This window comes from Marmota marmota, unplaced genomic scaffold, assembly GCF_001458135.2.
Source record: "Marmota marmota marmota unplaced genomic scaffold, marMar, whole genome shotgun sequence".
Classification (NCBI taxonomy): Eukaryota; Metazoa; Chordata; class Mammalia; order Rodentia; family Sciuridae; genus Marmota; species Marmota marmota.
The window spans coordinates 2,676,593-2,694,020 of record NW_026000243.1 but is presented as its reverse complement, the minus strand read 5'-3'; the positions used below and the strand labels follow the sequence as shown (position 1 = coordinate 2,694,020).

The 17,428-nt window shown below is 37.0% G+C and overlaps 1 protein-coding gene across 1 annotated transcript; it reads right to left on the bottom strand.

Moving 5' to 3' along the window:
• Positions 1-1,811: 1,811 nt before the first annotated feature.
• On the bottom strand, positions 1,812-3,012 carry LOC107153580 (probable ribosome biogenesis protein RLP24). The gene has a single exon (XM_048796058.1). It carries the CDS (start codon positions 2,994-2,996, stop codon positions 2,505-2,507), a length of 492 nt encoding a protein of 163 aa, XP_048652015.1. The 5' UTR covers positions 2,997-3,012; the 3' UTR covers positions 1,812-2,504.
• Between the last annotated feature and the right edge of the window lie 14,416 nt (positions 3,013-17,428).

Here is a 17,428-nt window from a genome sequence, read left to right as displayed (position 1 = left end):
CTGCTGTAAAACTGACCTTTTGTAAGAATTATTGGTGGGGTAGTATCATTGTGACGTGGTGGTTCCATTCCAAGCCTGCTGTGGAATCTACATACTGATTTCCATAAGGGCCTTTACTAATTTCAATTTCCAACAAGAGTGTATGAGTTCCTTTTCCCCTGCATCCTCCCCAACATTAAATATTATTTGTATCCTAACTGCAGTGAGATAAAATCTCAGTGTAATTTTGAATTTAATTTACTTAATGACTAAAGATGTGTGCCTTTTTTTTTTAAACATAGTCATTGGTCATCTTCACTCCTTTTGAGAAGTTTCTGTTCATTTTATTTGCTGATTTACTAAATGGATTCTTTGGGGTTTTATTTTTAATGTTGTGTTTTTTAAGTTCTTTATGTATTTTAAGTATTCATCATTGGCCAGAAGAGAACATAGCAAAGATTTTCTCCCATTCTATAGATTCTCTTATCACAATGTTAATTGTTTCCTTTGTTGTATAGAAGCTTCTTAGATTGAGGCTAATCCCTTTCATTGATCATTGGTATTATTTCCTAAATTGTAGTCTTCTGAGGTATTCATTGTCTAAGCCTGTATGTTGGAATATTTTCTGTATGTTCTCTTCCAGCAGTTATAAGTTTTCTGGTCTGATTTATACATTGTTAATCCATTTTGAGTTGAGTTTTGTGCTTGGTGAGAAATAAAAATCTTAAAATCTCTTTTTTATGGATATCCAGTTTTCTGATCACCATGGGTTATAGAGGCTGGCATTTCTCAAATGTAAGTTTGGGGCCCTTTTGTCAAGGAGTAGGACTGTTTGATATGTAGGTTTGTCTCTTTGTCTTCTATCCTATTCAATTGGTCTGTATGTCTAGTTTTATGCCACTACTAAGTTGTTTATGCTACTATGACTCTGTAGTATAATTTAAAATTGGGTATTCTGATGCCTCCAGCCTTTTTTGGTTCAGAATTGCTTTCAATATTCTTGTTCTTTTGTTCTACCATATACATTTTAGAATTGCTTTTGCTACTTCTAGGGATAGTAACTTTGATATTTTAATGGAACCTATTTAATCTGTAGATCTCTTTTAGTAGTATGACCATCATAACAATGTTAATTTTACCTATCCAGGAATATAGGAGATATTCAAATCTTCAAATGTCTTTTTTTAAAATTTCACTTTCAGTGTTCTGTAATTTCCCTTGTATAATCCTTTCACCTCTTTGTTTAAATTTATTCTTAGGTACTTAATTTTCTTTTGAAGCTATTGTGAATGGAACCTTTCTCAGCAGATTTATTATTGCTGTATAGAAAAGCTATTCATTTTTGTATGTTACTTTTGTACCTACTACTTTGATGAACTTGTTTGTCAGCTCTGGAAATAATCTGGCAGAGTTTTAGGATCTTAAATATAGGAACATAGCATCTGCAAACAGGAAAATTTGACTTCTTTCATTTTTATTTAGATCCCTTTTAATCCTTCTCTTGACTAGTAGCCTGTCTCAGGGACTATGTTGAATAGGAGTGATGGTAGTGGACGTCCTTGTTTTCCTGATTTAAGAGAAAACGCTTTCACAATTTCCTCATTCAGTACAATGTTGACTTTGAGTTTGTCAGACACAGTACAATGTTGACTTTGAGTTTGTCAGACACAGCCTTTATGATCTTAAAGTATACTTGTTTTTTTTTCACTAAAAAATGTTTTTATTTTATGTACAAATAATGGGTAGATGTTATACCCTTAAATTCTATATTCCATAACAATTAAGAACCTGTTTTTAAAAAGAAAGAAAGAAAACTCTGCAACAAATTTTAAGACACTAGGATTTCTTTGCTTCTAGATCAGGGGGAGGAGAGAGGGAGCTTGCTCTAACAGGAATCACAAATTAGAACTGAGTATTCTCTAAAGCAGAAATAATATGGTGCCATTTCAAGTAAAGATTAGTCAGCTCTCCTCACAAACACTCATAACTACCTGCTAAGAACAGGTAAACCAGGTCAAAACAGCTTAGCATAACTAGGCTTCATGGCATTAGGCCATTATGCTCCTTTAGGCTAATAAATCAAAACAGAAAAATACTAAAATAAAAATAAATGATTTTGAGATTGTCATACAAATTGTTAGTTCCTTGTTGTATCCTCCCTTCTATAACATAATAAAGGGAACATTTTACTGCAAAGAAAATTTGATTATATCTATCACTGGCCATGAATTTTTGTAATTACTTATTACATAAATGCTGCCTAATGCCATTATCCAAAAGGCATGACCATTCTGTCCACAATCCACTTGTGCATGTATAAACAGAATTTTCATGATTTACATAAGCATGTCTATCAATGAAGACATTACAATGAGGTGCAATTTAACATCCAAAATCTGATGCTTTGCAGATAGCAATAGTATTTGTAATCACCTTTCACTTCAGTGACCTTATATAAAAATTAATTATTTAGAATTAAGGAGATTTTCAAATGTACACATAGAAATGGTTACAGAGTCAGATTTTTAAGAAACATCCTCCATGTCCACATCCTGTTGTAACTGCTGTACCATTTTTTCTTCCAGCTGCTTTCCTTTGCCTGCAAGAGGGGCTCGGATAAGATGGATGTTTTGCTTGACTTCTTTAATGTCCTGAACTTTCTGTAGCTCTTTATTTTTCTTCAATCTGTTCATTATAAATTTAGCTTGGCGTTTCTGTTTGATCTCTTCAACTCTCTTCATTGCATCAATAGTTTTATTCCATAGTTCTCGCTGGTATTTGACAGGTTCATTTCTAGGTTTTTCAAATTCAAATGAGTTATCCACTGTAAGCTCTTTGCCAGCTGCTTTCCGGAACGCTTTAGTCCACCTGACCTTTCGAGGATTACGCTTCTTTTTAAAGTTCTTATGACATTTGGATTTACAGAATCTGAATACCTTGCAATCATTGCTGACGAACATCATGCGGTGGCTGGGGTAGATGGGCCCTGAACAGAAATAACACTTCTCCATAAGCATGTTGAGGCCTCGTGGGTCCCCACGGACCCAACGGCGAGCTCTTAAAGTATACCTGTTTTATCCCTACTTTCTTCAGGATTTTTTAACCATAAACAAGTACTGAATTTTGTCAACGCATTTTTCTGCATCTATTGAGATGATCATGTGATTTTTTATTTTTAGTTTCTTTGTATGGTATATACATCTATTGATTTTCAGGTTAAATATCATTTCATCCCCAGAATAAAAGCAACATGGCATGATACACAATTATTAATCTGTTGTTGAACTCAACTTGCCACTACTTTACTACGTATTTTTGCATCTAAATGCATCAAGTGTATTGTTCTGTAGTTTTCTTTCTTGAAGTGTCCTCATTTGGTTCAGATTTTGGAGTTACACTGGAAAAAGTATGAAAGTATTTCCACACTTACAGGGAATAATGTGTGAAGCATTAGAGTTAGATCTTCTCTAAAGGTCAAATAGAACACAGCTGGGAATCCATCTGTTCAAAGGCTTTTCTTTATTTCCATTTTTATTGAATTTTTTAAGTTATACATAATGTTAAGATTCATTTTGACACAATTATAAAAGCATAGAACATAATTTGCTCTAATTCATCCCCAGTACTTCCCTTTTTTGTTCCTTCCTTCCTTTCCCTGTTCCCTCCCTTCTACTCTACTCATATTTCTGCTATTTACTTACATGCTTTTTTAAAGAAAAAATTATCTCCTGTGTATATACATAATGGTGGAATTTACTGTGGCATATTCATATATGTACATAGGAAACAGGTCAAAGTCATCCCACTCTTCTTCCCTTATCCTGTCCCTCCTCCCTTCCCTTCTTTCCCTTTCATCTTCTATTTTTTATTCACACTCCCCCTTCACTTATTTTGGATTATCTTTCATATATCAGAGAAAAAATTTGACCTTTCACTTTCTGGGTCTGGCTTATTTTACTTAGCAGCAGAGTTTTCAGTTATTGGCAAATGCCATAATTTCATTCTTCTTTATGGCTGAGAAATACTCCATTGTGTATATATATCACATTTTATTTATCTACTCATCTGTTGAAGGATATGTAGATTGGTTAAAATAGCTTGACTATTATAAATTGAGCTGCCATAAACATTGATGTGGCTGTATTCCTATAGTATGCTGATTTTAGATTAGTTAAAAATATATTAAAGAGTGGGATAGCTAAGTGGGATAGATAATAAGGTAGTTCCATTATTAGTTTGAGGGAATTATCTAAACTGCTTTTTAGAGTGGTTGTACTAATTTGCAGTCCCACCAACAATGTATAAGTGTACATTTCTGCCCCCCATATCCTCACCAATACCAATACTTACATTCTTTATAATTACCATTTTGACTGGAGTGAAATGAAATCTTTATGTAATTCAGGTTTGTATTTCCCTAATTGCAAGAGCTGCTGAACATTTATGCATATATTTGTGGACATTTGCATTTCTTCTTTTGGGAAGTGTCTCTTTAGTTTTTTTGGGGTTTTTTTTGCCTATTTGTTAATTGAGTGGTAGCAAATATCTTCACCCATTCTGTTGGCTCTCTCTTCATGTTCTTGTTTCCTTTGTTGTACAGAAGCTCTTTAATTTGATGGCATCCCACTAATTGACAGTTTTCTTTTATCGCTTGCACTTTAGGAGTCTTGTTTGAGAAGTCAATTCCTGTGCCTACATGTTGAAGGGTTGGGCCTACATTTTCTTTCTACCATTTGCAGAGTTTCTGGTTAAATTCCTAGGTGTCTGATTGTCTGTGGATTGACTTTTGTTCTGGGTGAGAGACAGGGGTCAAGTTTCATTCTTCTACATGTGTATATCCAGTTTTCCCAGTACCATTTGTTAAAAAGATTACCATTTTCAAATTGTTTTTGGCACCTTTGTCTAGTACCAAATACCTCTATTTGTGTGAATTTGTCTCTGAGTCTTCTATTCTATTCCATTTGTCCTCATATCTGTTTTGATGCCAGTACCATGCTGGTTTGGTTACTATACCTCTGTAGTATAATTTGAGGTCTAGTTGCTTAGTATTGCTTTGGCTATTCTGGATTTTATATTTTTCCAAGTGAATTTTAGAACTGATTTTACTAGTTCTGTGAAGAATGGCATTGCTATTTTATGGGAATTGCATTCAATCTCTTAATGATACTTTGAGTTCTTCTGATCTGCCATCTTTCCCTTGAGGGATAGCTCCTGCAAATTTTGACCATCCATCCTATTCAACATAGCATTGGAGAACCTCTACACAAGTGTTTTAACCAAATGACAGCTTTTGACATCATGTGGTCAGAGTACACCTCTAATGTCTGAGTTGAACTCAGTCTGTATTTGTAAGATTTTTGTCACCATGACAAGTACCTGAGAGAAAGGACTTAAAGGAGAAGTGATTTCACTAAGCATCATGTTTTCAGAGGTTTCAGTCCATAATCATCTGGCTGTATAGCTTTGGGCCTAATTTTCTTATCTCCCATGTAGTTTATATTTGATGTATACTTCTCATCTATCTCCTCCTACTAATGCTACAATATGCCTAAGTAATGAAACCATGTTTTTAAAAATATCTAGTTCTTCTGTTCTTCAGTTTTTCTCTTCCTTCTCACATGCTCCGGTATTTTCATCTATTATTGCATGCTACTTTCTCTTTTTGGTGTAATAAATGTATTGAATGAAACCAAGAGTGAGTGAGCTATGTTCATGTTGAATTGTGTGTGGGGCGGGGAATAAGCATAAGTAATGAACTGTAGGATCACTTAGATTAGCATTAAACTAAAGAAGTGTCCCCCCAGGTTTCAAGAAACCTTTATTTCTAATGCGTGGGGAACCCTCAAATACAGAGTAAAGATGGAAGAGAGGAAGGAAATGTTGAAACTTATGAAACTCTCAAATTAAGGATAAATCTTTGGCTTGTCAAAGTCATTGCAAAAATCAAACTCATTACAGCATGATGTCTGTGATGAATTACCAAAAACAGTTTTCAATTTATCTTCACAATGTTTCACACAATTAGACTCTGCACTCGATGGCATGAAATCTGCAGAAGAGAAAAGCAGAAATGAGATGTCATTTGGATAACAACAATATAGGTCTCAAATACAAGTATGGGTAACCAAGAATGAATTAAATGAAAGAATATTTCGTCTGAACTAGTTATGGGTCACCTATGGGCAGTTTGGCCACATGGTCCAAAGACATAGCTAGCAAAGTTCCTTTATCTAGAGTGTTTCCTGCAGGGAAAATATGCACTTCATGGTGAACTTCACATTGTAGATGTTGAAGAACACAGCAACCCTCCCTTCACAGGTTGTCAGGTACAAAAAACTTATTTAAAGGAAGTTGGGTCCAAGGCTCTGTAGTGAGTACCATGGAAGAGCGTTGAGCTAGTTAGACAGGTGACAAGGAATGACAGGCAATTAAAATGCATCATGACAAATATCATATGGTAGATAGATAAGGCAGGGAGACTCTGGAAAAGCAGAGGGAGTCATGTGAAAAATGAGAATGATCATAAAGGCTTCCAGAGCAGGGGTCTCTGAACTGAGACAGAAGTTTGATCAGGATTACACACAAGTAGCAGGATCCAGCACACAGATTTGGGAAATGGCTAATTTAGGGATCCAAGGATTTAGGGCCTTTGAATCCTGAACAGCAGAGAGATTAGAGTTCAGAAGTATCAGAAAAAGGTTAGCAAAATGTTGGGGGAACAGTCATACTCCACTCAATCTTCCTTGAATTTTATCATTCTACGAGAGAAGACACTTGGCTCAGAGCATCACACTTGGACCTAAATCAGCTTTCTTCATATGGATGCCATGTCCTAAAGGAAAGTGGTTTGAGACCTGAAGGAGAAAAGAAATTTCCACAGCTCTCACTAGATTACTGAATATACTTACAACTGTATGGAAAACGCCAGTGTCTCCGGATCATACATGATCCACCTTCTGGAGCTCGGCATCTCTCCAACTTATGCTCACAGAAATTTTCTTTGAATTTTCTACATCGCTGACAAAGGAGAGGTATGGCTGCAAGAAGAAAAACTGTTCTCAGAGGACAGGGGAAGAATCATTGTCACAGAACAAAGAGAGCAAAGGACATCCAACTCCCTGATAGCTTGGCTATACCAAGCTGTTTCCCTTAGGGATATGTTCTAGGAAACATGTTTTAATACCATGGACAAAGCAGGAGCATGTGAGGAGACAATCTAACATATCCATACAGTAGACAAGACAGCAGCAGACTGTCAGGAAGGGAGAGTGATCACTCTCCAGAGAACCATACTGCTCATGATTCATTTTCTAGCTTACCATAGTGATCACATACAGGATGGTGAGCACAGAGCACTTGCTGTGTCCTCAGAGCCTGGGCTAAAGTTCCAGGTCTGTGAACAACATCAATATTTCTGACTGGGAATCCTTGATTCCTCACTCCACAGATAAACAATTATTTAGGAAGTATTTAAAGTACAGAGATCATGTTGAGTTTTAGGTGGTAGACAGGATGAGGGAAAGACCCAGGAAAGTAAGAAGATGAAAGAAGTCAGGTGGTCAGAGATGGAGCCTACTACTCAACATGTTCCTTGGAAGCCGGATTGGAACTCATAGAAGCTTAAAATAATTGGAGACATCAAGCACCGCTTAAATATATGCCAGTGTTAAGCCCAGGCTTGTACCTTAACCATGGTTAAATAACCAAACAAGGATTTACCAATTCTTATGCAGAGCAGAAAAAGACTCAGCTTAAGTAGGTTTTTCATTTTTTCTTGGCTGATTCTTGAAATTGATTGTCTTAGAGTCCAGGGATCACTTCAGCTGGATGATGGTGTAACACTATTTGCTAAGATCAGCCCCCTAGTCATTTTATAATGCAGTCTGAAGAGGACATAAGCCAGTGGGTGTAAGAGAGGCTGTAAACAGATTCCAATCTAAGCCCTTCCCTCAATGGCAATACACCAAATCTATTGTCTATGCCCTTTTTCTTTCCTCATTCCTCCCCCAGGATTTCTTTCTCTATGTTATTCCAACTACGAATAACCTGAGGGCAATCTCACCATCAGAAGTTTTGGTTCACAGCACAGTAGATACTTATCTCACTGGGCAGGCTACATCCAGTGTATAGAAGATAAACATTAAATAACCTTCTTCTCAACCAGAAAGCAAAGTGATTGCAAGAGAGAGAGAGAGAGAGAGAGAGAGAGAGAGAGAGATCACTCAGAATCCAGTAAGCACCAGGCCCTCCATACAGATGCAGGCAGAGCCACAAGTGCCTGATTTAGTGAGGAGCAGCTGAGACTTGCAGATGGTCAGTTTAAACAATGGTCTGTATTATTCCACAGCAGAGTTCATGGGAACCCAAGTGGGTATGGAGATTACACCAAGTATGCATATGATACCCTTGAAGCACACAGAATATACTGCTCCCAATGTGTGCCCCTAGCTACTTGAGTCCGTGGCATTCCACAATCATATTTTTTCAACTTGTGAACATGGCTATTTGGAAAGAGATTCTTGTTTCTCCTCCCAGATACTCTCAGATTCACTCTCAAACCCTTAAAGACATGTCTCTATCCCTGCCCTCCCTAACTCTATCAGGAGAATGAGGACCTGTGTTGACCACCAATGTGACCAGCCATGAAGTAGGTCTCACAGTGGGTGCTGCCTTTGTCCCTAAGACTGAGGAGAGCCTCTGATTTCCTCGTTCACCTTTGCTCCCTGGCTCTGTCAAACCTTGCAGTGCTTTGTCTCATCTGTCAGTCCTGCTGTCTTATCTGTGCTGATCACTCAGCTGAGAAATACCTGGTATCCTAACTCATACTGCTTCACCAGATACCCTCGGAAGACTCCACCAGATTAACCAGGCCTCTGGGTTCAGTTAACTCATTGCTCATACAATGGGCACCAAACCAGATATCTATGATGGTAGAAATGGGGACTAGCTAATGGTCCCAACATCATGACTGCTTCTCAGCAAATCTGATCAATCACCAAATACTACTGAGTCTCTAGTGCATCTACAACAGAACCTGAATCTTATGACCCTGAAACTGCAGAGAGTTGCCAGAGAGAGAAAAGGGTTAATCTGCTTGAGTGGTTTATGAGTTTGTTACATAAAGTTTCCTAAGAGCATCTGGTAAAGCAGAATGAGTGAGGCTACCTAGTTCTTCTCAGATGAGTGATCAGCATAGACAAGACATAACAACTGATGAATAAGATGAAGCACCGCAAAGTTTGACAGAGCCAGGGAACAAAGGTGAATGAGGAAACCAGAGGCTCTCCTCCATCTTAGAAACAAAGGGTCTCACCTCATTAAAATATAAAGCATTTACATGAAATTACTGCATGGGGTTCTTAATATAAACAGAAACAAAGTTATATGAATATTCTTGAAGAAAATTCTTATGCTTCCATTAGGAAATGATATGAAAGTGATCAGAGAAAAGAAGCTTCCGGTTTTAAACTATGTATAAAAGGATGAGAAGACAATTAGTGATCATTCCCCTTTCTTTTTAAATGCTTCTCTCCTTCCTCTGTTCATTCATAAGATACATGGATTTATGATTTTGTGAGAAATTAAATACAAACACATAAAAAAGTTACTCAAAAATTACCTCCCTTCCCTCTTCCCCCCATATTTCTCCTTCTGTCTCTCTAAGCAGCCACTAGCAGAATCCCCCACTAACTTCCTGAAAGTGTGGAGTGAAGCTGATTACAAGGACATCCAAGTAGAAGCCTTAAGAACAGCTTCTGTCGTGAACAACCGTGAACCATGCCAAGTCCCTAAAGGCATTCAGAAATTAGTGCCACTATTGTGAACTTGAAATATGCAAGTGTGGTGATTCCAACCACAGCCCCATTCAGCTTATGGATATGGCCTGGGTAGAAGTTGATGAATTCCGGAGAAGAGTGGGATATCATGAGTGTAACAGCGATGACGCCAAGGGCAGTTACATTCCCCCACAAAAGTATTTCTTTGCTTAAGCAAATTAACTCCTTCCCCAGAACCTGGTATAAAAACTGTTGATTTGACAAGTGACTTTTTCTTCATCCCTGCCCATAAAGCCCACCAATAACAATTTTCTTTTAGCTGACAATTTTCTTCAGTGTACCTTCAGTGTCATACATCAAGGTATATCCAGCTTTATGTTAGACATTTGGTTTACAGGGATCTTCTTCCTCCTTTCCTACCACAAGATATAATCTCGGTCTAAATATTGATATCATTACATTGATGAAACGTAGTAGGCAAGAAGTACCTACTGCTCCACACTTACTGATAAGACACTTCTTTTACATCAGAGGGTAGGAAATGAAAATCTAAAATTTAGCCACCTCTACTTCAGGAAAACATAGGATTTCAGTGGTCTGGAATGGTTTGAGATATCTTTTCTAAAGTGAAGGATAAATTAGATGTGGTCCCTTATAATCAAGAAAGAGACGTGATTCTTCATAGGCCCGGTACAGGACTGTAGCAGAAACTGAGCATCTGAACATGAGCCAAGTTTCATGCTACTTAAAGTTGCCTTCTTTAACTGGGTGTTGTCTGATCCACCAAGCCCTAAAGCTCAGTGTATGCAGCAGCACCGCATCACCAAATGGAAACAGTTAATAGCTGGCTCTGAAGATGCAAATGAGTTACATGAAAAGATGGACCATGTTCCTTACTCCTGACACCCTACTTTCTCATTCCCACTCTGCACTTAGGAGCTCCTGAGTTGAGTTTCCCTATTAGCAGTTGAAAAAAGGTGAGAAGGATTGGTCCCAGTTTCCAGGCAATAAAGGCAATACGTAGGCACCATTCAAAAGTGGACAGATAGAACACTGAAACTCCTTGCTGGGATAGCTCTATAGGAAATGGTGAGTGGAAATATCCCTGGTGGACTGAGCTTTGAGCAATGTATCTTATTGTACACTTGGTTTGAAAAGAAAAAGGACTATTGTCAAGCACATAGTGATTCATGTATTCAGCCAATATTTTTTTTCTTTCTGGTTAGGTAGTTGCCAGTGAAAAGATTGAGACAAGAGGATTGCAAGATGGAAAATTGCCTGAGCAAATTAGTGAGGCCTTAAGCAGCTTATTGAGACCCAGTCTCAAAATAGAAAATAAAATAGGCAGGGGATGTAGCTCAGTAGTAATGTGCCCCTGGGTTCAATCACCAGTTAAAATTTTTAAAAAAGATACTACCACCAGTTGTTGACTATTATAAAAAAATTTTAAAGGAAGGAAATCAAATGGATAAATGGGATCTCTTATGCACAGTTGATGTGAATGCAAAATTGTGCAGCCTTTTTAGAAAACAGCAAGAAGTTTACACACAAAAAATACTAAAAACAGAGTTAACATATTATCCACAAATTCACTTCTGCTTATACAGTCAAAACAATTACAAGCAAGATCCTAAAGAGATAGTTCACACCATTTTTCTTTTTGAGATCCAGTTGGGTTCACGTATAACACTTATGATCCTCCTCATTGTTAATTCATTGATAAATGGCTCCCAGATAACCCCAGAAGATTTAAAACCACATTGGCCACAAAACCAGAATTCTTCACATTTTCAAAATAGTTTGTGTGCACAATAAGGAAAAAATGACAAGACAAAAAGAAAGAGAAGCTTGTCAATCCTGTTTGTCCTTCTGCCCTATCCACCACCAGTGCTCAAGGCACAGAGCTTGATCTTGGCCCCAGAACCCCTCCGGAGAACACATGTGTTCTTACTGTACTTGTAGCACAGCAGAATTTAAAAGGGAAAAGATTGGGCTGGGATTGTAGCTCAGTGCTTGCCTCATAAAAGTTCATGATTCAGTGAGAAAGACTAAACTCAGGAATTAAGTATCCAGCTAGGTGGACTCTCACCTCTCAGGATGGAAGAAAGGTATTTATGACTGCTCAGAAATTCAGATACACCTCACATCGAAGGAAGTATATTCACTGCATCAACTGGAGAATATGAGAAGAGAGCTCTGATAATGTAAGACGAAGAAAATATTGATGTACATTAAACCTGATTACATACAACTAAATTAAACCACATAAAGCTAATCTGTGAAGCTAAATGTAATAAAACTAGTAGGTAACTTTTTTTAAGTGTGAGAACATGAGGATAATGAAATAGTAGTGTAGAAATGAAATACTTCTGTTATCCTATTAAATTCTTGAAAGTGGTTCTGACAGGCATATAGGTATGAAAGGGAAGCAAAACATCTTTATAGTGTCATTTAAGGAAATATTGATAGCAAAAAATAGCGCAAAATGACAAAAATAATGTTCTAAAGTTCATATTTTTTTGAATTGTAATGAGGGGTAGAAGGAAGATAATCTTGTTCTCTGGTAATTAAAAATGTGTGTCTATATATAAGTTTGGGATAGCAGAAGGCAACAATTAGTAGTAAATCCTAATATGATTTTAAGACAAGAAAGAAAATGAAAGAGAAATGTTTGATATTGACAATGGGAAAATAAAAAAGACAATAAAAACATCTCAGAGTTGAATGAAAGAATTGAATTTACACATATCCCTGATGACTTTGAATATACAGTCTAAATCTCTGACAAAAAAAGATAAGGAGTGTTAACTTTGGTGACAGATTTCCCACCCCCCTCCTCTATATGCTATTTGAAATAAAATACATGAAATGTGACAATAAAAGTTGAACAGAATGTGATGATTAATATATCTGTCAAATACACTAAAACTGGAACAGAGTGATTCAAATCAGACCCACTAGAACTCCAGGAAGAGTAATAAGCAGAATGGAAAGACAACATGTAATACTAAAATGTTAGTACCTGAAGGACATCTTAGCAGAACAAACCCATTTATACTAAATAAGTAAACATATTAGTTGTACCTTATTGAAAGTATGAAAAGTTCATAAAAATAAATCTTTTCTGATTTATTAGTTTCTTGGTTTAGTCACAATTTCTACTTTGGACTCCTCTTTGCTTAGTTATATCTTAATAAAAGTATCCAATTCCTGGTTTTAAAATTGTGAAGGGGATGGGAAAAATATGTGCAAATATTAACAACCAACAAAGATTGACAACCAGAACATATAAGGAACTTCCAAAGATGATTAGTAATAAAATAAACAATACAATTGAAATATGTGCCAAAGATCTAAACTTATTTTTCTCAAAATAACATATAAATGTCCAAAAAATACATGAAAAATGCTCAATTTCACTGATCATCACAGAAATGTAAATCAAAACTATACTTATTCCAGTTAGAATAGCAATTATCAAGAAGACAAATAACAATAATTTTTTTTTATTTTAAAAATGCTGGCAAGAATGCAGAGAAAAAGGAAACCTTCTACACTGTTAGTGGGAATATAAAGTAGTACGTCACTATGGAAATCAGTATAGAGATTCCTCAAAACACTAGGAATAGAACCACCATATGATTCAACTATCCCACTCCTCCATATTTATTCAAAAGAACTAAAATCAGCATACTACAGTAACATGTACATACCCATGTTTATAAAAGCACAATCACAATTTCCAAGTTATGAAACCAGCCCAGGTATCTATCAACAGATGAATGGATAAAGAAAATGTGATATATACATATGTACACACACACACACACACAAACACATATGCACAATAGAGTTTTATTCAGTCATAAAGAACAAAATTATGCTATTTGCAGGAAAATTTATGAAATTGAAAAGCATCATGTTAAGCAAAATAAGACAGTCAAGGGTCATATTTTTGCTCTCATGTGGAAGCTAGAGAGATAAAAGAAAAAAAAATACTTCCTGAAAATAGAAGAGAGACAGGGAGAGGAAAGAAAAACATAAGTAAGAAGGCATTCATTGGGATATTGCATTCAAAAACAACATAACATAATAGCAAGTTTTAATCACTTAGAAGATAATTATGGGTCCATTTTCAGTCATACTGTAGGCACAGCTATGTTGATAGAAGTCTACCAGAAAATCCTAAGATCCTGAGGTATCTATAAGAAGAAATGTTTGTTATACTTTCTGGTTAAAAACAGGGAAGCTATATGGAACTCATTGACAAAATGGAAATAGTCTACATAGGAGATGCCACCCAGTCATGGTTTAAAGGAGCTTGTTTTAGTCAGCTTTTGCACTACTGTGACCACCAGAACTGACAAGAAAAAAAAAAAAACGTAGAGGAGAAAAAGTTATTTTGGCTCATGGTTTCAGAGGTTCGGTCCATGGTCAGCTAACTCCGTAGTTCTGGGGCCAAGGTGAGGCAGAACGTCAAGGAGGAATGTCATGGCAGGGGAAAGGTCCTGAGGGCATGACAGCCAAGAGGTAGAGAGAGAGAGCTCTGCTCACCAGGGCAGAATCTAAACCCCAAAGGCACACCCCCAGTGAGCCACCCCCTCCAGCCACACCCTACCTGCCTACTGTTACCACCCCATTATTCCAGAAGTAGTTTAATTCAGTCAGTAGGTTAAAGCTCTCATAATCTAATCATTTCAACATGGAACCTTATTGCAATGTCTCACATGTGAGCTTTTGGGAGACGTTTTGTATCTAAACCATAACAGAGCTCCTTATTTCCATGAGCAGGTCCCAACCCTGTCACTGGGGCAAATGATATGACACATGAGGAGTTGACTCTTCTGTCATTCAAGACTGTAACCTCCATGATTCCCTTCTTGATAGACAGAATTGTGGACATCCAGAACTGAAGTGTACATGTAGATGAGCAGTCTGCTGCTATTGTCCTCAAGATAGTTAAGCTTTGGTAAAAGGAGGAAGTATGCAAGTGCAGGATGGATAGGAGTAAATGCAGCACATATATGCCAGTGCAGATAGAACTGGCTTCTTATCCCTACGGCAATGTCTAGGTATTTAGAGACTCCTGGGTCCTGCTGTTTTATGAAGTACGTGAACCCAGATATTTGGCAAAGAAAAAGATTTCCACATAGGAATAAAATCATAGAAACTCCTAGGGGAATTCCAAAGAATAATTAAAGGATGCCATTTAAATGTCCACTAGAAAAACCCAGTATTTCTGGCTACAATGTGCCATATATGCAGTGACTGAGGACATAACAAAATGGGTCTGAATTTCAAGGCCACTATCATGTAAATGTTGTTGATGCTCCTTCACTTCCTGTTCTGTATCATATCTAAATAAATTTTTCTGGATAAGCCAATTGTGTTTTGTGAGCTTAATGGACAATCTGAAAAAGAAATACTCTGTTGGTTTTTCAGTTGGATCTTTCCTTTATTTCCTAACTTAAATGGGATGGATCTAAAAATCTCAATAAATCACAATTTTCCTGAGACAATTAGGAGCAGGTGGGATGGGGAGGTATGATCTTTACCAAGTTAAAAAAACAAGTTCTCTTTATTCCTAGTTTGCCAAAAGGTTTTTGCTGTTTTTGTTGTTCATAAATAAAATTTGAACTTTATAAATGACTCATCCATAAAATTAGACAATTAGGATCTATGTCCTTTAAGAAACTTACACAAAATGATCAAAAGCTTTTCTGTTGAATCATCTTTTCACTCTAGGTAAAATCCCTTCTCATCTTCATGCATTACCTTGAGATATGTTTGGAATAGGGTAACTAATAATTTATTTAGGAATACTCATTGACACTCATGAATGAGATAGCTTATAACTTTTTTCTTTATCATAAATATCTTGGTTTGGAACCAATATTGTTCTGAATTCATGGAATGACCAAGGCTTTAGTTTTGCTTATCCTTCCTGGGAAAAAAATATCAAAAATATAGAGATGACTTATTCTTAAAATATTTGTAGAACATGTAAAACCATCAGAATCTGATTTTGGTTTATATATTTTTTTTTACTATTGTTGGTGTATTTTACAAAGGGTCTTTATTATTTCAAAACTTTTAAAAAAATTTTTTTTTAGTTGTAGACAGACACAATACCTTTATTTTATTTATTTTTATGTGGTGCTGGGGATCAAACCCAGTGCCTCACCCAGGCTAGGCAAGAGCTCTACCACTGAGATACAATTCCAGCCCTCAAAACTTTTAATATGATTGATAAAATTAAGAATTCTGTACTTAAAACAATTTGGCACATTGTCAGAAAATTTTGTTCTGATGGTTTTAAAAATATGAAGTACAAGTCATGAAATCTAATATTTAAATGGGATGCTACATGGTCAGGTAAAAGTTTGCTAAATGGTAAGAAGGGAAATATGCACAGAGAGAAAATAACCATATGCCACATGAGGCAAACATAAATCACACATAAAAGAGGTAAGGTGTTGACACCAGGTTTTGGTGCCCCCATACCTACCAGCAAGTGCCATTCTGCTCTTTTTGATGGAACAATTCAGAAAGACACAAATTTTTATCAACTCTCAGAGAGGAGACATTCATTATTCCACATATTCATTTGGATTGGATTGGCCTGCACTTGAGTCTTCTAAGAAGAGCCCCAAGACCCAGGGAGGGGAAAACTAAAGGCAATGATATGCCAGCCCTGATTACTGATCCACCTCCCTGAGGCCAGCCACAAACCCTCTCCAGTTTACTTGGGCCGTGTAGGAGGAAGAGTCTAAGGGTATCCTCTCCCCTCTGGCATTACCTGCACCATCTTCACATTTCCCCACCACCCCAGGCACTAAAGGAACAACAGGACTCTGCGGGAGCATCACTGCAAAGGAAATTCACAAGGAGTTCGCTGCTCACCAGATCACTGCACAGTGACCTAGGGGAAGGGAACTAGAGTGTTCTCTGCTTACTCAGGATAAAAGGATTGTCCACTGCTTTGCAGACAGCTGCTTCCTGCCCTGCCTCATGCCAGCAGTGCAGCCAAAGCACTAGGGATCTGACTCCAGAACCTGCCCCTGTTCCTAGAGGCCTAGGACAAACTGGTGGGGTGAGGTGGCTGACCTGCTCTAGTCTGGTGAGTCTGGGGAAGTGGGGATAGCTGGAATAAATTCCTGTTCCCACCCATCCCTCCCATGAAAGAGATAATCTAGGAGAGAGATTGAGAGGGTGAGTTTCAGCAAAATCTGTCTCTGTTGCTCTAAGACAAATCAGGAGTCTGAGGCCTCACCTTGTAGATTCATCTCAAGTTCTCCAAGAGCTGCTGGTATTCAACATGACATTTTATGTGTGATCCTATCCTGTTAAATATATATTGTAAAGAAATGTATTTTAAATATGTGTGTGTGTATACATACCTTCGTGGATGTGTATTTTTTTTTAATAAAAAAGACAGTAGAATACATCAAATTCAAAATTTCTCTTCAATGATTCGTTTGGGTGGGTTTTTCTCAATAACTTTTAATTTTACAAGTTTTTATTTATAAAATAATTTCAGATATAGGTCCAAGAGTTAGTTCCCTTGCACTCCCCAGTGGGTTCCTCAGCAGTTAACAGCTTGCATTATGCAATATTTTGTTACCAATAAAGAAACTGACCCTGATTTGTGACTCCTAACTAGACTCTGTCCC

Excerpts from the sequence above, each read along its gene's own strand:
- LOC107153580 (XM_048796058.1), bottom strand. The coding sequence starts at position 2,996 with ATGCTTATGGAGAAGTGTTATTTCTGTTCAGGGCCCATCTACCCCAGC.